Below are 25,599 nucleotides of genomic sequence, written 5' to 3'. Positions count from 1 at the left end.
TCTCCATGAAGCTGGGCTACGGTCCCGCACACCGTTAGGCCGTCTTCCGCTCACGCCCCAACATCGTGCAGCCCGCCTCCAGTGGTGTCGCGACAGGCGTGAATGGAGGGACGAATGGAGACGTGTCGTCTTCAGCGATGAGAGTCGCTCCTGCCTTGGTGTCAATGATGGTCGTATGCGTGTTTGGCGCCGTGCAGGTGAGCGCCACAATCAGGACTGCATACGACCGAGGCACACAGGGCCAACACCCGGCATCATGGTGTGGGGAGCGATCTCCTACACTGGCCGTACACCACTGGTGATCGTCGAGGGGACACTGAATAGTGCACGGTACATCCAAACCGTCATCGAACCCATCGTTCTACCATTCCTAGACCGGCAAGGGAACTTGCTGTTCCAACAGGACAATGCACGTCCGCATGTATCCCGTGCCACCCAACGTGCTTTAGAAGGTGTGAGTCAACTACCCTGGCCAGCAAGATCTCCGGATCTGTCCCCCATTGAGCATGTTTGGGACTGGATGAAGCGTCGTCTCACGCGGTCTGCACGTCCAGCACGAACGCTGGTCCAACTGAGGCGCCAGGTGGAAATGGCATGGCAAGCCGTTCCACAGGACTACATCCAGCATCTCTACGATCGTCTCCATGGGAGAATAGCAGCCTGCATTGCTGCGAAAGGTGGATATACACTGTACTAGTGCCGACATTGTGCATGCTCTGTTGCCTGTGTCTATGTGCCTGTGGTTCTGTCAGTGTGATCATGTGATGTATCTGACCCCAGGAATGTGTCAATAAAGTTTCCCCTTCCTGGGACAATGAATTCACGGTGTTCTTATTTCAATTTCCAGGAGTGTAGTTGTTTGATTGATAGCCTCACCAGTAAGGCGGCCACGAACCCTGATGGTTTTGCTGTCAGAAAGTTTTGTTTTCCGAAGTTTCTGTTTCAATTTCCTGTACGTGACAGCAACATTCCAATTTCTCAATTGAGAAGTCGGTGATTTGGCCTCGCGAACCTTAGGGTAAGAAGCACTGTCCCCGTCTCATAAATAATACTTGTACTGCACTTCGTATTTTGGCAGCGATTCTTGGAACATTTCCACGACTCGTTTTACCTCCATTCCTCCACTTACTCCAGAGTAGATAGCTAGGCAATCAGCATCATGATTGTTGGTCATTCTATTTTCGCATCTGAAATACTTGGATAAAATTTTAACATCAGTTACCTTGCCTGTGTTTTCTGCTATTGCAGTTACAATTCCATAGAGTGAAGTGTGGCCCCTACATTGCCATGATCCATCAAATATTGCTGTCAAGTCTTTATTACCATCACTTTCACCAACACTTTCTTCAACAGCAGCCTTCACACTCTCTTCACAGGCCTCTTTTGCAGCATCTTATTGTAATATTTGAAAGCTGGTGGAGTCGGCAAGTTCATTACACCGCAGAAAGTTTTCGCCGCTTCTTCACCTTTTCCAATACACCGGAATGCGTATGCTAATCGAATATTCACTTCTGATTGTTTAGAGTCTGATAAGCATGGAGAATTAGTAGTGGACACTTCAAAAGAACAGTCACTGCACTTTATTACTATCGGTACTTGTAAGCCTAGTCCGGTTCCAGTAGAGACGGTAAGGGATCCTTTACATTTTACGCACACCACAATTTGGCTAACTAGGCTACCTATACTGTTGATATTAACAATATCATAGCAACCTTCTTCTTTTCAATATATCTCATATTTAGCCAAGTTACGGGTAAGCTTCTTAGAAGAATAGCTTGTTTTAGAAGGACAAGCACCTTCAGTACTAGTACTAGGCCTAGGCTCACCTACACAATGAACTTCCACTTCAGATTCACCACGATGAAAAAAACTGGTTTTGGTTACATCTCCCCCCACTGAACTCACGTTTTCTTTTCTTCTTTTGTATTCGTGGCATTTTTACATAATATAAACTTATTTGGTGAGATCTAAACACTGAAATACGAATATCGTAAACAAACTTCACTTTCAAACACCACAAACAAAGAACTGAAAATAACGAAGTAAACGGGCAGCTGTTTTCATCATTGTTGCCAACAGTATTATCAGTGTTATCAACTTAGCTTTCAAACAGCTGTACTATAAGAAGTAGTCACTAGCGAGTAAAAAGAAGGTTGAGTTCATGAAAAGAGTGCGTTGCAGGATTTTACTAAAACGCTTGTAAAACGGAAACCACTCAACATAAATTAATAAATTTGGTATCAATTTAAACCAAAATATATGCGAAACAAAAAAGTGCAAAAATCAAAACAAAAAATTTTGAACCAAACAACATCCAACTCTCCTTAACAACAAATAAGCCCACCGAAAACACATATTTAAACAAACAAGTTGCAGTGACTGAAGGTTTCACTCCATTTCTTTACAAAACGCTACAGATGCCTGATAACATACAGTAAATCCCACCTACTAATCAATCTGATTCTACTTACAATACATTTTCCACTTCAAATTGCAGTGCATTTCATTGTAATATATTAAAAACCCTACCGGTCAGTATTAAAATCCACTTTATAAATGTAATAGATGGCAAGTAATTTAATACACTCAAGTTGTACAATTCAGACCACTGCCTCATTGCTTCAATTAATTTTTAGTCATTTATTAAAAATTTTAATAAAATAAAGAATGAAACGAAACAATTTATAACAAATAACGAACAAAAGAAAACTGATGTTAACCACAAAAACAAAAACAATAAGAAATATAAAGATTTGTGCATGGCTCTATATCAGGGAGAAATGAGCTTGGGGGTCATGTGATCAACAATGGGATGACATCAACCATCAAAACTTTTTTCTGAAATACCTTGATGGTGCAATGACATGGTGGGATGGGACAGCCAGTCTGGCTGCCTCCATTTGAAATGCATTTTAGGATGTTTTGATGGGACAGGATGAGACATGACCTGATGGCCTGTATGAGTTGGCCAATTCACACTGGCCCACATTCCCAAATTAATCCATTGTTAATCATGTAACCCTCAAGCTCATTTCCTCCCAATATGTCATGTGCTGATCTCCATATTTCGTTTTGTTGTGGTTTTTGTGGTTAATATCAGTTGCTTTTTGTTTGTTATTTGTTATAAATTGTTTCGTTTCGTTATTTATTTTGTTAAAATTTATAATAAAAGACAATAGTTTAATTGAAGCAGTGAAGCAGCAGTCTGAATTGCAGGACATGAGTGTACTAAATTACTTGATCTCCACTGTAATTATAAAGTTTATTTTTATACATATCAACATGGTATTTAATATTTCACTATAAGATACCTCACAATATGGCTGCAACTTGAAGTGAAAAAAGTACTGTGTGTAGAATCAGATTGATAAGCAAGTGGAATTTATTTGGGTGGTGTCAGGCATTTATAGCGTTTCATAAAGAAATAGACTGAAATCTTCTGACATTGTAAGCTTTTTCTTTAAAATATGTGGTTGTGCCAGGTTTGTTTATTGTTATGTAGCTCTCTGGTTCGTGTGTGAAACAGTTTTGCAGGCACTAGTAGGTAATATTTATGTGATTTCACTAAATAACCCCAGTACAAATGAGGTAGTTGAATTATTAAAAGTCAAATAAACGACGTAAACAAAACCTATTAATCTTGAAGAGAAAGGAGTTGAGGGAAATATGACTAATGCACAAAAATTTGCACTGGGCTAGTAACAAAACTTAACCTTACACAAGCCATTTTTTCGCCGGATGTGATGGCAGTTCGTAACACTATGTTCCTTTTAGTAATTCTGGGTACAATTTGATGTAATCAATGGGAAAAAAACTTATGCTTCGACTTTCTAAAATATAAAATGAAGATTCCTCTTTCTCGAGTTTCTTGTATAGTGCATGAAATTCCCTTTTGTACCACGTAATGACATTTTTTGGACCCACACTAATGTTATGAATGTTGAATATCGAATGTATCTTACCAGAACCATGAATGATACATATGTCTTGACATACCTCGTCCATTTCTTTCTTCTTTTAAGGGAGTAACAGACTTCTCCATTTATTCTCACACTGTCCTGACGAAAACGACTTTCCCAATGTGTCTTATAAATGCAGGGACATAGCTTCCCAGAACTGCTGTTTTCGTTTCAGGTTCTTACGCAAACTGTTGTTATGATGCCGATAACACTATATGTAATCTTTAACGTTGACTCCGTGTCTCACAAGGGTTCTGTCAAAGTTCAGTTCTCGTTTGGTTCTTGTGCGAGACGTGGGTGGGATCTCAAAAATTCTTCCATTATTTGGAAGTCTGAAAAAAGGGGCTACTTTACAATAAAATGTCTGTATGCTCTGCCATGAATAATATAGATGAAATATAGCGCGAAAACTTTTTTCAAATTGTTTAACTAAAAAATTTATCTAAATTACCTTACCTTCGGACATCTCTTACCCACAACGTATACAGCTGCTGCTGCGGCTACACATATCAGATGTTTCTTCACCACTATGGGCGGGAATTTAACGAGAAATGGGATGAGAAGCGTTTAAGCAGTGCAAAGACGAAATACAGATTTCTACATCATATTAGTTGACGTGACAGTGCCGTGATGGCCAGTGTGAATTGGCATTTAGTGTGCTAATTTTATGAAAACCACCCTCAGAAACAGAATTAAAACTAATGTGTTAAAAGTAATTCTAATTGTGCGGGCGAGATAAACGTGTATGAACAAGTGTTGTCATTATTATGTCCTACCAGAACATGTTTTGAAGCAAATTGGCACGATGGCTGCTTACCGAGGAATAGAACAATCCAGTCTCCAAGTGAAGAAGAGGCAGTGTGACGATGTTATTTGATTCTATGATGAATAAATATATTTAAATATGCTTGTTCCTCTTGCGTTAAAATATTATACTATATAATAATAAACGTTTCATATTTTGGCTGAGATTGGCGGCTTTTTAAATGTTTGACCGACTCATGAATGAAGTAATGGGTATAATGTTTAAAATAAATTTTAATTTTATCTTTATTTTTGCTAGAAAATGTGGAGATACGTAATTTTAGCAGATGTTGGCGGATTTTTAAATGTTTCCCCAACGCTAAAACAAAGCAACCCGTGTAATGGTTTAAAATAAGTTTCATTTTATCTTTATTTTTGGAATAAAATAGGGAGATATCTAATATTGGTTGATTTTTGGGTGATTGTTTGTGGGAGAAAATAATCATGTGTTGGCGAGACTGCTGCTATGACTAGAGACTTTGGTAGAGGGACTGTGGAATGGCTGTCTGCGGTGTGTTTATGTTTTTATTCACTTGTAAACATAAAATGTTGTGAAGTGTGGAAGTTGACATGGATGAAGTAGAGAAGTTGGAGCACCTTTCTCTGGTGTCGAAAATTTGTACGGAATTAGAAAACCATTTGGGCTTGAATGACAAAGATTTAGGTATGGTGAAAGTTACAGTGTATTTTAGATTGATTGACAGTGATGATTAAATGTTGCTATATAATTATATTTCGCTTTACAGCCGAATTCATAATAGCCCTGTCAGAACAAAACTCCACCTTTGAGGCTTTCAAGAAAGTACTGATCGAAAATGGAGCAGAATTCTCTGTAAGTTTTAGCCAGTTTTAGTTCGTCTTTTATAATTAATCTCTTTTTTAAACATTTCTTAAGTAATATTATGTTATGTTTCCGTAGGATTCTTTTATTGCAAACCTCCTACGCATTATACAGCACATGAAACCAAAGCGCAATGAGAAACAAACGGATCCTGTGAAAAGTGACAAAGATAAATTGGCAGAAAAATTTCCTGGTCTCGCAATACCTAATGATGTTAAGTTCCTGGACACAGATTCACTGCCAAAAGCCAAAAAAGAAAAAAAGAAGAAAACGAAAAAATCGTCTGCAGATGACATAGTAAATGATGCTATGGCCGAACTGGAAGCACTTGCACCATCTAATATCGGGTACGTGAAATATTGTGATCCTATCACTTTCATCAGTGGCTTACTCAAATTCTTTCACATGCTTTTTTTCTCCTAAATGGATAATAACTTGCGTGTACTTTCCACAAGACACTTGTTGGGATGACACACTTTTGTGCAATCACTAATTAAACAGTGTTGAGTGTTGGCATCTCCATAAATGGAAAAATTAATTGTTCTACTACAATTTTCATATCACACAGGCTTGGCACATAAAGTCATGTGTATTATTGCGTAACATTACCTTGTGATAAAGGCGAAATATCATGAATGAAATATTTCATTTGATTTTAGTTTACCTATGTTTTCAACATATACAGTCATAGTCAGTAAACGACTCCGAAGTCTATACTAGAGGGTACATTTGATTGCACCTAATACTCGGGTTTCTTCTTGTTCCATTCTTATAAAGAGAGTGGGAAGAAACACGTGATATACCTCTGTGTTGTCTTCATAGTGCCTATGGAGGTGATACATAATGGGCTGTAGTATATTCCTAGATTCCTCACTTAATAGTAACTCTTGAAATGTTGTAACTAGGCCCAAGCTTTCATAGAATATTTTGCATCCGTCTTCAAGTGACTACCAAGTCAGGCCCTTCAGCATTTTCTTAATGACCTGCCCTTGAACTGTCAAGCAGATCTGTGACAATTTATGTTGGGTTTCTGTATATGGATTCAATATTCAGGTTAACTGAACCTACCAATGTCAGATTCATCCCATATTGTAATGATGATGTGGTGTGTGATGTCATACATGCAAAACAACAGAATATTGAGAGTATTTTTCTTCTGTCTGTTGTAGTTTTTGGGACGAAGGTTGTGGTGACTGTTTAACCTGTAGCACAGGGTGACATGTGTTTGGTTGCAAGGTGACAGTGGTTGTGAGTTGGCTAACCCAACGAATGTTAGTATATAATCTTAGATGTGGTGTCATACTTATCTGTAGTATAGCTGGAGTGCTAAGTTATAGGCTACTGAAAAGTAACAAGTTTGATTTTGATTTGGTGAAGCAGTATCAAACATTTCAATTAGTGCCAGTATTGCCCATTAGTCTAATAATTTGTGTTGGTCCCCATAGACTTGAGCAATATCTTAGGATGGATTGCATAAGGGTTTTGCATTCCCTGTATTCTACAAATGAATTAAAGTCTGCTACCTGCTTTACCTATGACTGAACGCTGAGTACTGTGGTGAAGTGATCAGCACCCTGGACTCATTTGGGAGGATGATGGTTCCAGTGCCCGTCGGGCCATCCATATTTAGGTTTTCTGTGACTTCCCTAAATTGCTTAATGTAAATGCCATGGTGGTTCCTCTGAAAGGGCATGGCCAGTTTCATTCCCCATCCTTCCCTGATCCAAGCTTATGCTCTGTCTCTAGCGACTTAATTATGGGTGGAACATTAAACATACTAATCTTCTTTCCCTATGACTGAGCCTATCTACATCTATGTACGTACTCTGCAATCTACCATGAAATATGGGTGGAGGGTACGCTGAACCACTTCTAGCTATTTTCTTTCCTGTTCCACTTTCAACTAGAGCGAGGGAAATATGATTGTCTGTATACCTCTGTATGAGCCCCTAATTTCTTGTATGTTATTTTTGTGGTCCTTACACATAATGTATGTTGGCAGCAATAGAATCATTCTACAGTCAGCTTGAAATGGTGGTTCTTTAAATTTTCTCAATAGTGTTAATGGAAAAGAGCATTTCCTTCACTCCAGGGATTCCCATTTGAGTTCTTGAAGCATCTCCATAATAGTAATACCTATCAGTAACAAATCTAGGAGCCCGCCTCTTATTTGCTTCAATGACTTCCTACAATCCGACATGCTGTTCATCCCAAACACTCAATCTATACTCAAGAATAGGTCACACTACCTCGTATATGTGGTCTCTTTTGCAGGTGAATACTTAGGTGCACCAGGAAAATGCCCAGTGGGCAGGACATTTATAAATGGGCATTTACCCAAAGCAGTTTTAAATGCCCAAAAATCTGGATATTTATATTAAAGAAAGTACTTTTTAAATTTTTTATTGTTAGAATGTATAATTTACCAGTTAAAATAAGGGATGAGATGATACTGCCAACATTAAAAGTTAGTAAATGTTTACACTTAAATCTACATACATCATTCATTGCCTTTATTACTAAGAAAAAAATGAAGTAAGAGAGAAGCTTTCTTCTTCTTTTTCCTGAATTCCATCATGAATAAAGGAAGGTCATGTGTTGCTGACAGCTGCTTATCATTTGTAATGTTACCAGTTCTACTCTCCACTCTCAGTTTCTCTCTGTCACACACGCACATCACGTTGAACAGCTGTTTAGTAATAAGCCGGTATTTAAAAAAAAAAGTCCTTAAATTGTCATCACTTTGTAATGTAAAACACTTTATAATCCATGTCAAATCTCTGAACAGTATTGAAGAATGATTACTGATAACACCAACGGCCTTGCCGCAGTGATAACACCGGTTCCTGTCAGATTACCGAAGTCAAGTGCTGTCGGGATAGGCTGCTACTTGGATGGGTGACCATCCATTGTGCCCAGTGCTATTGGCAAGTGGGGTGTACTCAGCCCTTATGAGACAAACTGAAGAGCTACTTGATTGAGAAGTAGTGGCTCCGGTCTTGTAAACTGGCATACGGCCGGGAGAGCAGTGTGCTGACCACATGCCCCTCCATATCCACATCCAGTGATGCCTGTAGGCTGAGTTTGACACAATGGCTGGTCGGTACCGTAGGGCCTTCATGGCCTGTTCGGGCAGAATTTAGTTTAGTTTTAGATTATTGATAACAAAATTAATTACTGTATGTATTAAACAGCTTACAAGTGTTTCTTGATGATAAAGTTATCCTTAAATGTTAAATTATTTTCAATGAAGGAAAAAAAAAGTTTTATTATCAGGTGTAGCGACATTTGAGATAGACTGTAGTTTTCTATTCTGCTCCTTTTTTTTATCTGCTTTTGTATGATTGCACTGCTTTGAAGGTGAAATGACAGCATTAACATTAATAGGATTTAATAACAAAGAATCAATGCCCACCTTGTAGCTAATCATTTTAATCACACAGTACAAGATAGTAACCTGAAGCCTTTTGAGGTGCTTGATGTAAAAGCCTTATGTGTGGCACATCAAAAAACACTGGGCTAAATGTTATTTAGGTTAGAGAGAACCTGGCTGATTATAGGGACAAACAAAGAATTTGATCCAGACAGTTTTTATGGGAAGGAGTGAGTCCTCACCCTCAGGAAGATAAAAAAGTCCTTTATTGTGGTGTTGATGTGTAAGAGGAACTTGTGAATTGGCAGAAGTTGTCATAAAAGTTCTGGGCACACTAGTTACATCTGTTGCCACAGAGCATTCCTTCAGTACTTTAGGATGGTTCCACAGTAAAAGAAGAAACAGACTCACATCAGAGAAAGCTGCAAAACCAACATATCCCTTCCAGAACTGGAGTTTGGTGAGTGGAGCAGGAACACAACATAAGCCTGCTGATCCCAAGGAAAAACCCATACTTAACAATATAAACCAAAGACAATGTGGAAAAGACACCAGTAGTCAGCAAGAAATCAGATTCAGAAGAATCTGAGGCATTGTTGGCACTTCATGATTCTTCTTCAACCTATGAAGATCAAGAAACTGATTGAGAATATTTTTTTAATGTTTTTCCCCAGTATTATAATGCAAGTAAAAGTACTACCTACAGGCTAGTCAATATAAACTGTACTTAACTTCAAAAGTTACTTTTGAACTTTAGTATTGTGTCTTTTTTCCTTATGCACTACCCCAACAATTGACCTAATTAAAGATGTAAAAAGTGATGTTTACGGTCCAATTCATTTCCCTTAATAATTCTTCTCTAACTGTCTTTCAGCTTGGTTACCCAACCGCTTCTATTCCCTTCTTGTCCAAACTATTTATCGTCCATGTTTCACTTCCATGCATGGCTACACTCCATACAAATACTTTCAGAAAAGACTTCCTGACACTAATACCTTTACTCTATGTTAGCAAACTTCTCTTCTTCATAAGTGGTCCAACTAAAACATTCATATTTCTTTACGTACCACACGAATATGTAACAAAAAATGGGGGTTCCTATTTTAAAAAAATGCAGTTGATATCCGTTTGACCTATGGCAGCGCCATCTAGCGGGCCAACCATAGTGCCATCTCGTTTCCCCCTTCAAGCTAGACAAGTTTCGTTCTTTGTAGTTTTTTCGTTTGACGCTTATTTCGTGAGATATTTGGCCCGGTCACGATCAATGGACCACCCTGTATAGATTGAATAACATTAGGGATAGGCTACACCCCTATCTCACTCCCTTCCCAACCACTGCTTCCCTTTCTTGCCCCTTGATTCTCCCCATCATCAGTCTTCTGCCTGGTTTGATGCGGCCCACCATGAATTCCTCTCCTGTGCTAACCTCTTCATCTTAGCGTAGCGCTTGCAACCTATGTCCTCAGTTATTTGCTGGATGTATTCCAATCTCTGTCTTCATTTACATTTTTTGCCCTGTACAGCTCTGTCTAGTACCATGGAAGTCATTCCCTCATGCCTTAACAGATGTTCTATCATCCTGTCCCTTCTCCTTATCAATGTTTTCCACATGTTTCTTTCCTCTCCAATTCTGCGCAGAACCTCCTCATTTCTTACTTTATCAGTCCACCTAATTTTCAACATTCGTCTGTAGCACCACATCTCAATTGCTTTGATTCTCTTCTGTTCTGGTTTTCCCACAGTCCATGTTTCAGTACCATACAATGCTGTACTCCAGACGTACATTCTCAGAAATTTCTTCCTCAAATTAAGGTCAATATTTGATATTAGTAGACTTCTCTTAGCCAGGAATGCCCTTTTTGCCATTGCTAGTCTGCTTTTGATGTCCTCTCTGCTCCGTCCATCATTGGTTATTTTACTGTCTAGGTAGCAGAATTCCTTAACTTCACCTACTTCTTGACCATCGATCTTGATATTAAGTTTCTCGCTGTTCTTATTTCTACTTCTACTCATTACCTTCATCTATGTCTGCTTGTGTCTGTATATGTGTGGATGGATATGTGTGTGTGTGTGTGTGTGTGCAAGTCTATACCCGTCCTTTTTTCCCCCTAAGGTAAGTCTTTCCACTCCCGGGATTGGAATGACTCCTTACCCTCTCCCTTAAAACCCACATCCTTTCATCTTCCCCTCTCCTTCCCTCTTTCCTGATGAGGCAACAGTTTGTTGCGAAAGCTTGAATTTTGTGTGTATGTTTGTGTTTGTTTGTGTGTCTATCGACCTGCCAGCGCTGTCGTTTGGTAAGTCACATCATCTTTGTTTTTAGATATATTTACCTTCATCTTTCTTTGATTTACTCTCAGTCCATACTCTGTACTCATTAGACTGTTCATTCCATTCAGCAGATCATGTAATTCTTCTTCACTTTCACTCAAGATAGCAATTTCATCAGTGAATCATATCATTGACATCCTTTCACCTTGAATTTTAATTCCACTCCTGAACCTTTCTTTTATTTGCATCATTGCTTCTTCGATGGACAGATTGAACAGTAGGGGCGAAAGACTACATCCTTGTCTTACACCCTATTTAATACGAGCACTTCATTGTTGGTCATCCACTCTTATTATTCCCTCGACTGTTGTACATATTGTATATGACCTGTCTCTCCCTATAGCTTACCCCTATTTGTCTCAGAATTTTGAACATCTTGCACCATTTTACATTGTCGAACACTTTCCAGGTCGATAAATCCTATGAATGTGTCCCGATTTTTCTTTAGTCTTGCTTCCATTATTAACTGCTTCATCAGAATTGCCTCTCTCATGCCTTTACCTTTTCTAAAGCCAAACTGATCATCATCTAGCGCATCCTCAATTCTCTTTCCATTCTTCTGTGTATTATTCTTGTAAGCAACTTGGATGCATGAGCTGTTAAGCTGATTGTGCAATAATTCTCGCACTTGTCAGCTCTTGTTGTCTTTGGAATTGTGTGGATGATGCTTTTGCAAAAATCAGATGGCATGTCTCCAGGCTCATACATTCTACACACCAAAATAAATAGTCGTTTTGTGGCCACTTCCCCCAATGATTTTAGAAATTCTGATGGAATGTTATCTATCCCTTCTGCCTTATTTGATCTTAAGTCCTCCAAAGCTCTTTTAAATTCTGATTGTAATACTGGATCCCCTATCTCTTCTAAATGGACTCCTGTACTAATTGTAAGTAGCCTTTTGCTGCCTGTATTTGACCCCTGCCACCTTCAGAATTGTAAAGAGAGTTTTCCAGTCAACATTGTCCATAGCTTTCTCTAAGTCTACAAATGCCAGAAACATGGGTTAGCCTTTCCTTAATCTATCTTGTAAGATGAGTCATATGGTCAGTATTGCCTCACGTGTTCCAACATTTCTGCAGAATCCAAACTGATCTTCCCCGAGATCGGCTTCTGCCAGCTTTTCCATTCATCTGTAAAGAATTCATGTTAGTATATGCAGCCGTGACTTGTTAAACTGATAGTTCGGTAATTTTCACACCTGTCAGCACCTGCTTTCTTTGAGATTGGAATTATTATATTCTTCTTGAAGTCTGAGGGTATTCGCCTGTCTCATACATCTTGCTCACCAGATGGTAGAGTTTTGGCATGCCTGGCTCTCCCAAGGCTATCAGTAGTTCTAATGGAATGTTGTCTCCTCTCAAGGCCCTGTATCGACTTAGGTCTTTCAGTGCTCTGTCAAACTCTTCACGCAGTATCATATCTCCCATTTCTTGTTAATCTACGTCCCCTTCCATCTCCATAATATCCCCTCAAGTACATTGCCCTTGTATAGACCCTCTATACACTCCTTCCTGCTTTCTGCTTTCCTTTCTTTGCGTAGTACTGTCTTTCCATCTGAGCTCTTGATATTCATACAAGTGGTTATCTTTTCTCCAACGTTTTCTTTAATTTTCCTGTAGGCAGTATCTATCTTACCTCTCGTGATATATGCCTCTAAATCCTTACTTTTATCCTCTAGCCATACCTGCGTAGGCATTTTGCACTTCCCGTCGATCTCATTTTTGAGACGTTTGTATTCCTTTTTGCCTGCTTCATTTAATGTGTTTTTATATTTTGTCCTTTCATCAATTAAATTCAATATCTCTTCCATTACCCAAGGGTTTCTACTAGCCCTCGTCTTTTTACGTACTTGATCCTCTGCTGCCTTCACTATTTCATCTCTCAAAGCTACCCATTCTTCATCTACTATATTTCTTTCCCCTGTTCTTGTCAATCATTCCCTAATGCTCTCTGTGAAACTCTCTACAACCTGTGGTTCTTTCAGTTTATTCAGGTTCCATCTTCTTAAATTCCCACCTTTTTGCAGTTTCTTCAGTTTTAATCTACAGTTCATAACCAATAGATTGTGGTCGGAGTTGACTTCCACTTACTTTTGATTCAGTACTACAAAAAGACTGATGAAGTTGCAATGGGAAGCCCGTTGTCACCCATTGTGGCCAATTTGTTTATGGAGGACTTTGAAGAACGTGCATTGGAGTCAGCGACCTTGAAACCTGCGTGTTTTTTTAGATATGTAGAGGATACTTTTGTTGTTTGGCCTCACGGTAGTGAGAATTTAAACCGTTTTTTGGAACACCTGAATTCAATCCACCCGGATATTTGGTTCAATATGGAGGTGTAAAAGGCCTTCCCTTCCTTGATATGTTGGCCAGAAGGAAGACTGATGGTATGTTGGGACATTCTGTTTATAGGAAGCCTACTCACACTGGCTTGTATCTGGGAGCTGATAGTTGTCACCATCCAGCTCAGCGTGAAGGAGTACTTCATACCTTGGTTCACAGGGCCCACGTTATCTCAGACCCTGAAAGTTTGGCAGCAGAGCTATCACATCTCGAAGTCACCTTTCGTCAGAATGGTTGTAGTGAGAGGCAGATCAAACGTGCGATGCGCTATCAGCCTTCTTTGCAATGGGTGAGTGACAATAGCAATGAAGTGGCACCTAGATCTATGGCCTTTGTGCCTTACGCAGGGAGCATTTCCAACAGGTTTGGCCGTATTTTGCAGAAATATGATGTGAAATGTGTTTTTCGACCATCTTCTAAGATTAAGGCCCTGTTGGCATCGGTAAAAGATGATCTTGGTTTGCGTGAGGCTGGTATCTACTGTATCCCTTGCAGTTGTGGTGTGTCATATATTGGTCAGACAATCAGGATTGTGGAAGACTGGTATATTGAAAATAAGTGTCACACACGCTTACAACAGCCAAGCAAATCCGCTATTGCAGAACATTGCCTTGACACTGGTCATCCTATGGAATACAACAACACGGAGATTCTGGCTTGCACGTCCAGCCATTGGGATAGTGTTATTAAGGATGATATTGAAATCACAGTTTCCAGCAACCTTATAAACAGAGATGGTGGATTTTGTTTAAATGCTGCTTGGAATCCAGCTCTGTCTCTCATCAAAAAACAGAGGGACAGAATTAGTGCTACCTTACCTGTCGATTAATAGTCACTATCGATATTTCTGATGTTGGCTATGTTTGTTTGTGTTGACACTGGTTCTGTGTGTGGTATCTTCCTTGTTTCTCCTCTGTGAACTGAGGTATTAAATTCCCTTGCGCATTGCTTCCTCCTTGTATTTGTGCCCTGAGAATGGCAGGGTGTGCTCCTGTCGAAATATTGGCAGTGGTCGATGACGTCACCCGGCAGCAAACCTGTAAGATATTTGAACAGCAAGTAGTTTGTTTGTGCATATGGGACGATCTCTCTCCGGTTCAGTGTGACGAGCCAAGGTTCTTGCATCTTGTACTACGTGCACACCTCTTGTCGCCTTTCTGACGAATAACAGTGTACTGTTGTATACACTTGTACTTCTTTCTATAATATTGTTATCTACGATTTTATCCATTTCTTCCTGTACGTCCTTTTTTATGTTGATAGGTACAAGGTAAGGTCTACAGAAAAAAAGGTTTGTTGTTTTTATTTCTAAAACTACACACATAATCTCCTGTATTCCATGGTTTGTTTGAAAATACATATGAATATCTGCATAATATTCCACATAGCTCTTACTATTGAGTAAGAACTAACAGTTCTGATTCCTAAGCCTTTGCATACAAATCAGCTTTATTTGCAGTTTGTTGTAGATTACTTACATCCTTCTCCATTGAACTCATATTCACTATTAACCGTAAATTATTATTCTCGTTTAGTCCTTGATAGTGACATGTTTTAAATAAGATCTCTTTATTGTAGTTATCTAGATTGCACTTAAAAGAACCACTGTGAAAGTCTATTACCACTGCATATTTCATTAACCACTGCATATTTCATTAACCAATCTACTCCTAGCAATATTTATTTTAGGGACTATTAACATGGTTTGTTCAAACACCAATTGGTGTATTCCAAAAGTAATCCTTGCTTCCTGTTTCACTACATTACTCTTAACACCTGTAATACCTACAGTATGTATTCTCATAACAGGTAAATTAGTAAATTCCTTTATTCTTACACTTAATAGCCATTCCTCCGAAACTATTGATACTTTGCTTCCTGAATCACTGTAAGTTTCCACTCCTTTATTTCCTATTCTTCAGATTACAATTGGTTTGCATTGCACCTTTTCTAAATTTTCATCTTCCACAAATAACCAATTGTCGGGTTGTTATTCTGTGTACACTTTCTTGTAAATCATCTATTAACATTTGTACTTGGTGTAACTCTACTGCCACTGATTCTCATAATTCATTACTTTAGAGTTTATCTTCATTATTTTAATGTTTCGAATATTAATTTGTGTGTTTAAGTTAGATTGTAGGTTAGCTTTAACCTCTTGCATTTTATGGCTTAGTATGTCATCTATTGATTCAGTAATTTGTCCCTTAATGGACTTAATTAATTCTACTTGTTCCGCTTTCTGTCCTAACGTATCCTTCTCTGCTTGTTCTTTAAATATCGATCTTAACCCCTCATTTTGCATTGCCATCTTTCTTGTGATCGGCATGCGCTATTTATTACCAGTTGACAATATTAACGTTAACACAGAACTGTTTGTACTTTTTAAATGTTCACGGTTCACCCTTCTGTGGAACAGTGAACTGCGTGCTCATTGTAGAACAGTCGAAGCTGAAGCTGGCGCTGAACCTGAAGCCGACATCTGCTCTCGTGCTGTGCACTACCGCTGGCTGGACAACACAGCACCCCGTACTCGCGTAACTGCTCACCGTTCTGTGTTGATAACTCCCACTGGCATATGAATTATCCAGTCAAAACAATTTTGTTAAATTTTGAACTAATTCCGTGCACTCATTGCTTGTAATACGGGTGCACTTTCTACTGCCACTGTCTTCTTCTTTCTCTCTGTTTCAGATTATATTTTCCATTCATTGTATGTTTACTATTCTTTCCTAGCCAAATTGTTCGAAAGTAGATCTCAGTTATTTTTTATTTCTTGTTACATGTGTTACACGGCACTGTTGTCGATTGATAGTTGCCAGGGGCAACTTCTCTGTCTTCTATTCCTTGGAGTTGTAATTCTGAATCAAATCAGTTTTCTGCACTTACTTGCTCGTGCATTCTCAGGGTCACGTCACCATATGGGGTGTCTTTTTCCTTCTTTTCCTGCTGTTGTTTATTTTGTAAGATTTGTAGTGGGCATTAGGCCGATATAACAGGTCAGTATTTTGCCGACACCAATACACCGCCAGGTGAAAGTTGTTTGTTGTGGTCTTCAGTCCTGAGACTGGTTTGATGCAGCTCTCCATGCTACCCTATCCTGTGCAAGCTTCTTCATCTCCCAGTACTTACTGCAACATACATCCTTCTGAATCTGCTTAGTGTATTCATCTCTTGGTCTCCCTCTACAATTTTTACCCTCTACGCTCCCCTCCAATACTAGATTGGTGATCCCTTGATGCCTCAACACATGTCCTACCAACCGATCCCTTCTTCTAGTCAAGTTGTGCCACAAACTTCTCTTCTCCCCAATCCTATTCAATACCTCCTCATTAGTTATGTGATCTACCCATCTAATCTTCAGCATTCTTCTGTAGCACCACATTTCGAAAGCTTCTATTCTCTTCTTGTCCAAACTATTTATCGTCCATGTTTCACTTCCGTACATGGCTACAATCCATACAAATACTTTCAGAAACGGCTTCCTGACACTTAAATCTATACTCAATGTTAACAAATTTCTCTTCTTCAGAAACAGGTGAAAGTATTATTACCTTTATCCTCTCTTCTCAGAGTAGTTTTTTCTCTTTTGGTGCTCCGGATCCTTCCATGCCACCTCCCTGTCAATGCAGCTGCGGTGAAGATCCCTGGAATGCTTCCGCGAGTACTCTCTATTGCACTACTAAATAAATATCCACACTTCTCTCAAACAGGGGTATATTTTGCCCAACATTTTCATTATTTCTTTTCACAACACACTGCACTTGCTGCACCATGGCACAAATGACTCCTAGACCCTTCTCACTGGCTCCACCACTGCTCCACATGCAGTGCATACAAGAAAGGAAAACACAGTTTCCCTTTCCCACTACATGTATCCTTATTCAGTTTACTCACAAGCATCTCTTGTCGACGGGTTTCCAATGGTGTGTTGGGATGTTTACAAATATCCCGAAATACTACAAAGCCACCCTTAGGGAAGATCAGTTTGGATTTCGGAAAAATATAAGAACACAGGAGGCCATACTAACCCTATAACGTATCTTAGAAGATAGGCTAAGGAAAGGCAAACATATGTTTATAGCATTTATAGAGTTAGAGAAAACTTTTGACAATGTTGACTGGAATACTGTCTTTAAAATTCTGAAGATAGTGAGTCTAAAATACAGGGAGTGAAAGTCTACTTACTACTTGAACAGCACAGATGACAGTTATGAGAGTCGAGGGACATGAAAGGGGAGTGTGGTTGAGAAGGGAGTGAGACAGGATTGTACCCTATCCACGATGTTATTTATGTGTAAATTGAGCAAACAGTAAAGGAAAGCAAAAAAAAATGGGTTAGTCGTTAAAGTCCAAGGAGAAGACATAAAAATGTTGAGGTTTGCCGATGACATTGTAATTCTGTCAGATATCCCAAAAGACGTAGAAGAGCAGTTGAATGGAATGGACAGTGTCTTGAAAGGAGGATGTAAGATGAATGTCAACAAAAGCAAAACAAGGATAATGGAGTGTAGTCTAATTAAATCAGGTGTTGGTGAGGAAATTAGATTTGGAAATGAAACACTTAAAGTAGCAGATGAGTTTTGCTATTTGGGCACCAAAATAACTGATGGCAATCTAAATAGAGAGGATATAAAATGTAGGCTGGTAGCGGCAAGAAAAGCGTTTCTGAAGAAGAGAAATTTGTTAACTTCCACTATAGGCCTAAGTGTTAGGAAGGCTTTTGTGAATGTATTTGTCTGGATTGTAGCCATGTATGGAAATGAAACATGGTTGATAAACAGTTTAGACAAAAAGAGAATAAAAGCTGTTGAAATGTGGTGCTACAGAAGAATGCTGAAGATTAGATGGGTAGATCATGTAACCAACGAGGAAGAACTGAATCGATTTGGGGAAAAAAGAAATTTGTCTCACAGCCTGACTAAAGGAAGGGATTGGTTGATAAGATGCATTCTGAGACATCAGTGGATCACCACTTCAGTATTGGAAGGAAGGGGGGGTGGGGGTAAAAGTTGTAGAGGGAGAGCCAAGAGATGAATCCAGTAAGCAGATTCAGAAGGATGTAGCGTGCAGTAGTTATTCAGAGATGAAGAGGCTTGCTCAGGATAGAGGAGCATGAAGAGCTGCATCAAACCAGTTTTCATATTGAAGACCACAACAACAACTACTGATCAATTATTGTATTACTGTGACTTACCCAATTGTTGCTTCTGTAGCAGCAATGCCATGAGTCCTCGGTTGTACTTGTGAACTTTAGTACTTTCTCTCCTTTTTACACCAGTGTAGCCCACATGTACCCAGTAACAGGCTTAAGTGTTGAGTTTTCAATTAAATGGGAACCCTTCAAGCATATGGAGAGGGAAAGTTCAGATATGATGTCATAAGACCTGCTGGCGAATTTAAAGCAAATTGTGGAGCTTATTTATGATGTCTAGCATTTAGTAAACAACTGCTGTTTATATATACTGCGTGGCTTTTCCTTGTGTGACTACACCAGGAAGTCCAGAAGGATAGCAGTTGCTTGTGTACGAAATGAATTAGTGCCTATTGACTGCAAACATTGCTTATTTTTGTAGTACTAACATCGAATTTCAAACCATGGATCTAGATAATTGTACAGTTCATTGATTGATTATCTAATAACATGTGATTTTTAATTGTCTTTTCTTATATTACCTATTACATGTTTCTAATTTTAGATACAAATCAGTTGCACCTTTTCTTTTGACCTTGTTTGTTAAATTATTGCTAATGTACTATATAGCCTATGGCTCCTCCATCAAGATAATATAACTAGGGGGACCACGAAACTGTTTTCATTCAAAATACGACAAGAAAGATCATTGATTTCACTTTAAATATTAGCGTTTCTCTTGACCTATAAAATGCAGTAGTGAAAAATTCTAATTTTGTGGGCAGGAAGATCATTGCTGCTAGCCTGCATAAAATACCTAACTGACTAATGTCACCCTTGGTCTGTTATGGACTGCACATATATCTATAGAAAACATCTTTCATTTAATCCAGTATTTATTTTGGTTATTTTTTACTTTAAATTATTTGTAAGTAACATTCATCTGTACCATCATATGTATATGTTCTGAGCTTTAACTCATTTTTCATTGTAATTACTTTAACGCAGATCATGGAAGGTGAAACAAGAAGTCATGTCAGAAAGTCCAAGTGGAACAGATGAAGAAAATGAAATAGATGCCAAAAAAGTTACTGTACCTGATCAGTTGTTGGCTAAAGTATCAAAAACAGATGGCACTGATGACAATGTGGACACTGAGGTAAAAAAGGAAAAAAGAAGCCCCGATAGAGAAAAGGATAGAAGCAGAAGGAGTTCTAGTAAGGGAAAGTCAAGATCCAGAAGAAGCAAAAGTCGTGACAGGAGAGAAAGAGGAAGAAGGAACAGAAGAAGCAGAGACAGATCACGTGATAGACGAAGCAGAAGTATAGACAGATTGCGTGATAGACGAAGCAGAAGCAGAGAAAGGTCGTTTGACAGACGAAGCGAAAGCAGAGACAAATCCAGGAGGCACAGCCATGAAAGGCACACTGACCGAAGTGAAAGGCACACTGACCGAAGTGACAGAAACAGACAGAGGAAACGAAGCAATAGTAGAAGTAGAAAAGAAAAAAATAGAAACAGAAGCTCTAGCCCTGCTGAAATAAAGAAGAGACGGCGTTCAGGAAGTAGAGAATGGGAGAAAAAGTTCTCTGAAACCCAAGGAGAATCATGTGCTCCTACAGAACCAGAAATAGGCAAGGTTAGTACTCTGCCTCATAATCATTGTAAGCAGTTACATTATTATAAGTAATGGTATGTGTGACAAAGTTACCATTGTCCTTTGGAATAGAAAATAATTTTAAAAATGAGTCAAAGTATAATCTGTATTCATGTTTTTAATAACATTGAGAGATTTTGTTGTTTTGTGGGCAGCTACTTTCTTATAATAAGCTGAACACTGCAGAAAGACTGTAATGTACCCTTTTTCATATTAATGTAATGGAAGAAGCTAAGATAATAACTGACTATATGGTTTAGGCATTGTGTCTTCAGCAGATACTGAAACGAGACTGAGAGTGATCCTAGCTGTTAGATGAATCCTTCTTCATTAGTAATAGAATGAACATACTACATACACACAAACATATCACACTAACATACACATGCACAGTTACAGTGTTGTGGCTGACTGTATTGTGCATTCACTTCAGCTTCATAGGGATGTGTGGCATAGAGTGGATGAGGGGAGAAAGGAAGTGGGAAGCAAAAGGGAGGGTATAGAAGGAGTGTTAGAGGCAGCAAGCACTTAGGATAGGAATGTGGCACTGGTGAGTGAGTTCTGGCTGCAGGCAGAGTTTTGCACAGTGATGTGGTGGAGTAGTGTGGGAGGAGGAGACAGAAGAGAGGAAGAGGGATACTGTGAAGTGGGAGGTGCAAGTGCAGGATGATTGGAGTCAGGCTCTTGGGGCAGCGGTGGATGTGGGTGTGGGCCACAGGGGCTATCAGAGATTGAGGCCAGACAGATTATAGCATTAAAGGATTGTGTTGAAGAACAGTTCCCATAAATGTAATTCAGAGAAGGTTGTGTTTGGGGGAGGAGGGAGAGGATCCATATGGCACAAGTTGTGGAGCAGCCATTGAAATCAAGCACATTGTGCATGGTAGGGTGTTCTTCCACTCGGTAGTCAACTCTGCTCTTGCCCAAAGTTGACGATGACCATTCCCTCCGATGGACAACTGTTAGGTGGTCATTGGATTTGTTATCTGACACTCACGCACTTTGCCACAGAGCCAAAACTTTCTGATTATTAATTTTGCTAGTTCACATTCAGAAATAAATAATTATTGTGAAAGAATGGGAAGTCCAGGATGAAATTAACATCAGTATGAAGAGGACAAATTGCTACTCACCACATAGAAGAGGCATCGAGTCATAGGCAGGAGAAAGACTGCTAAACATTTAAGCTTTTGGACAAAAAAGTCTTCTTCTGAAATAGAAAACACACACATTGACACAAGCACATCTCGCACATACATAGCCACTGTCTCCAGGCCCTGGGGCCTGACTGTGGGCAATGACTGCATCTGTACCTCCATCCTCCCATACCCTGCTATCCCTCCTCTTTTCCCATGCTGTGCCTCGTTCTTACCTTCACCACCCAGTCCAGCAAATTGCTGCTCGCATCAGATGCAGTCATAGCCTGCAGTTGGGCTGCAGTGCTCAGAGACAGTGGTCATGCATGTGTGAGCTGTGCTTGTGTGACTGTGTGTTTTCTATTTCAGAAGGAGGACTTTTTTTCTGAAAGCTTAAATATTTAGCAGTCATTTTCATTGTGCCAATCAGTGACTCAAAACTTTCTCTGTGTGATGAGAAGCAATCTATCCTTTACATATCATTACTATTTTGAAAGAAATAGATACTATTTTCCTTGTTTGATCACTCTTTACATAACATTTCGTCTTTGAGGCGAACTCATTGTGAGTTTTATAAATGCAGGCTACCTTACAAAACAATCCTGTTATGGATTACATAACCAAAACTCTGTGACAGCTTTTACTATACTGGGGCTCTGGCTTTTCTAGGCATCTTTCTACTATGCATAAAATGTTTTCCATCTGGGGACACAATGACTGTTTTAATTTCTGAGTTACAAAAGAAGTTTGCCAATAAGTCATTGCATTGCCTGATTCTTGACAAACAAGCCATCTGACACATCTCACAGCTGTGAACCAGCATATTGGTAGAAGTGGTTTTTGTTTGCACACAAACATTTTTTTAATAACAAAACACTAGTGTTGGGCTACAAAATAAAATGAGAAGGGAGAAAAACTGTGCTTTTCCAAGATCCTAAAGTTAATGCCCACTATACACCAGCAATTTGTGTACCATGGTTTCTGTATGGGGGAACTTGGAACACACACACACACACACACACACATACACACACACACACACACACACACACTATACCACTTCTCACTTAATTATTGTATTGTTCTTTATTACAGATTTATTCAGGAAAAGTTGCAAACATTGTTCCCTTTGGTTGCTTTGTGCAACTAGAAGGGCTTCGACGGCGATGGGAAGGTCTTGTTCATATATCCCAACTACGACGTGAAGGGAGAGTAACGAATGTTTCTGATGTTGTCACCAGAGGGCAAAAGGTCAAGGTAAGAAGATTTCTTTTCTGTGTAATTGGCGATTTTAAGTTGTACAGAGACAGATTTAAATTGCAAGGAGTTTTGAAAAAATGAAGAGTATTGTAAAAGATTTCATGAAAATGCTGGTCCGTTGGAACAGAGATTTTCTCTTTTTTGCATGCATAAGTGCTAACTTATGCTGTAGCCTTTTCAGTAGTTGCAGGGGCTACAGTCTGGATGATTGACTGATCTGGCCTTGTAACACTAACCAAAACGGCCTTGCTGTGCTGGTACTGCGAACGGCTGAAAGCAAGGGGAAACTACAGCCGTAATTTTTCCCGAGGGCATGCAGCTTTACTGTATGGTTAAATGATGATGATGCGTCCTCTTGGGTAAAATATTCCGGAGGTAAAATAGTACCCCATTTGGATCTCCAGGCGGGGACTACTGAGGAGGACGTCGTTATCAGGAGAAAGAAAACTGTCGTACGGATCAGAGTGTGGAATGTCAGATCCCTTAATCGGGCAGGTAGGTTAGAAAATTTAAAAAGGGAAATGGATAGGTTAAAGTTAGATACAGTGGGAATTAGTGAAGTTTGGTGGCAGGAGGAACAAGACTTTTGGTCAGGTGAATACAGGGTTATAAATACAAAATCAAATAGGGGTAATGCAGGAGTAGGTTTAATAATGAACAGGAAAATAGGAATGCGGGTAAGCTACTACAAACAGCATAGTGAACGCATTATTGTGGCCAAGATAGATACGAAGCCCACACTTACCACAGTAGTACAAGTTTATATGCCAACCAGCTCCGCAGATAACAAAGAGATTAATGAAATGTATGATGAGATAAAAGAAATTATTCAGATAGTGAAGGGAGACGAAAATTTGATTGTCATGGGTGACTGGAACTTGATAGCAGGAAAAGGAAGAGAAGGAAACGTAGTAGGTGAATATGGAATGGGATTAAGGAATGAAAGAGGAAGCCACCTGGTAAAATTTTGCACAGAGCATAACTTAATCGTAGCTAACACTTTGTTCAAGAATCAAAAAAAAAAAGGTGGTATACATGGAAGAAGCCTGGAGATACTGGAAGGTCTCAGATGGATTATATAATGGTAAGACAGAGATTCAGGAACCAAGTTTTAAATTGTAAGACATTTCCAGGGGCAGATGTGGACTCTGATCACAATCTGTTGTAGTTGTGGGCTTCAGTCCTGAGACGGGTTTGATGCAGCTCTCCATGCTACTCTATCCTGTGCAAGCTTCTTCATCTCCCAGTACCTACTGCAACCTACATCCTTCTGAATCTGCTTAGTGTATTGATCTCTTGGTCTCCCTCTACGATTTTTACCCTCCACGCTGCCCTCAAATGCTAAATTTGTGATCCCTTGATGCCTCAAAACATGTCCTACCAACTGATCCCTTCTTCTAGTCAAATTGTGCCACAAACTTCTCTTCTCCCCAATCCTATTCAATACCTCCTCATTAGTTACATGATCTACCCACCTTATCTTCAGCATTCTTCTGTAGCACCACATTTTGAAAGCTTCTATTCTCTTCTTGTCCAAACTGGTTATCGTTCATGTTTCGCTTCCATACATGGCTACACTCCATACAAATACTTTCAGAAACGACTTCCTGACACTTAAATCTATACTCGATGTTAACAAATTTCTCTTCTTCAGAAACGATTTCCTTGCCATTGCCAGTCTACACTTTATATCCTCTCTACTTCGACCATCATCAGTTATTTTACTCCCTAAATAGCAAAACTCCTTTACTGCTTTAAGTGTCTCATTTCCTAATCTAATCCCCTCAGCATCACCCGATTTAATTTGACTACATTCCATTATCCTCGTTTTGCTTTTGTTGATGTTCATCTTATATCCTCCTTTCAAGACACTGTCTATTCCGTTCAACTGTTCTTCCAAGTCCTTTACTGTCTCTGACAGAATTACAATGTCATCGGTGAACCTCAAAGTCTTTACTTCTTCTCCATGAATTTTAATACCTACTCCGAATTTTTCTTTTGTTTCCTTTACTGCTTGCTCAACATACAGATTGAATAACATCGGGGAGAGGCTACAACCCTGTCTCACTCCTTTCCCAACCACTGCTTCCCTTTCATGCCCCTCGACTCTTATAACTGCCATCTGGTTTCTGTACAAATTGTAAATAGCCTTTCGCTCCCTGTATTTCACCCCTGCCACCTTCAGAATTTGAAAGAGAGTATTCCAGTTAACGTTGTCAAAAGCTTTCTCTAAGTCTACAAATGCTAGAAACGTTGGTTTGCCTTTTCTTAATCTTTCTTCTAAGATAAGTCGTAAGGTTAGTATTGCCTCACGTGTTCCAACATTTCTACGGAATCCAAACTGATCTTCCCCGAGGTCCGCTTCTACCAGTTTTTCCATTCGTCTGTAAAGAATTCGCGTTAGTATTTTACAGCTGTGACTTATCAAACTGATAGTTCGGTAATTTTCACATCTGTCAACACCTGCTTTCTTTGGGATTGGAATTATTATATTCTTCTTGAAGTCTGAGGGTATTTCGCCTGTCTCATACATCTTGCTCACCAGATGGTAGAGTTTTGTCATGACTGGCTCTCCCAAGGCCATCAGTAGTTCTAATGGAATGTTGTCTACTCCCGGGGCCTTGTTTCGACTCAGGTCTTTCAGTGCTCTGTCAAACTCTTCACGCAGTATCTTATCTCCCATTTCATCTTCATCTACATCCTCTTCCATTTCCATAATATTGTCCTCAAGTACATCGCCCTTGTATAAACCCTCTATATAC

At 39.3% G+C, this 25,599-nt stretch overlaps 1 protein-coding gene across 1 annotated transcript in view; it reads left to right on the top strand.

Moving 5' to 3' along the window:
- The first annotated feature begins 5,254 nt into the window (after nt 1–5,254).
- LOC126475239 (ATP-dependent RNA helicase DHX8) overlaps nt 5,255–25,599 on the top strand; it is a 135,197-nt gene continuing 114,852 nt past the window's right edge. The window contains exons 1-5 of the mRNA XM_050102926.1: nt 5,255–5,427; nt 5,510–5,595; nt 5,683–5,951; nt 19,793–20,423; nt 22,673–22,834. Of these exons, the coding sequence (XP_049958883.1) occupies nt 5,334–5,427; nt 5,510–5,595; nt 5,683–5,951; nt 19,793–20,423; nt 22,673–22,834 (1,242 nt within the window). The 5' untranslated portion in view covers nt 5,255–5,333. The remainder of the gene's footprint in view (nt 5,428–5,509; nt 5,596–5,682; nt 5,952–19,792; nt 20,424–22,672; nt 22,835–25,599) is intronic.

This window comes from Schistocerca serialis, chromosome 4 (genome assembly GCF_023864345.2).
Source record: "Schistocerca serialis cubense isolate TAMUIC-IGC-003099 chromosome 4, iqSchSeri2.2, whole genome shotgun sequence".
NCBI classification, from domain to species: domain Eukaryota; kingdom Metazoa; phylum Arthropoda; class Insecta; order Orthoptera; family Acrididae; genus Schistocerca; species Schistocerca serialis.
This window is presented reverse-complemented; position numbering and strand designations above follow the sequence as displayed.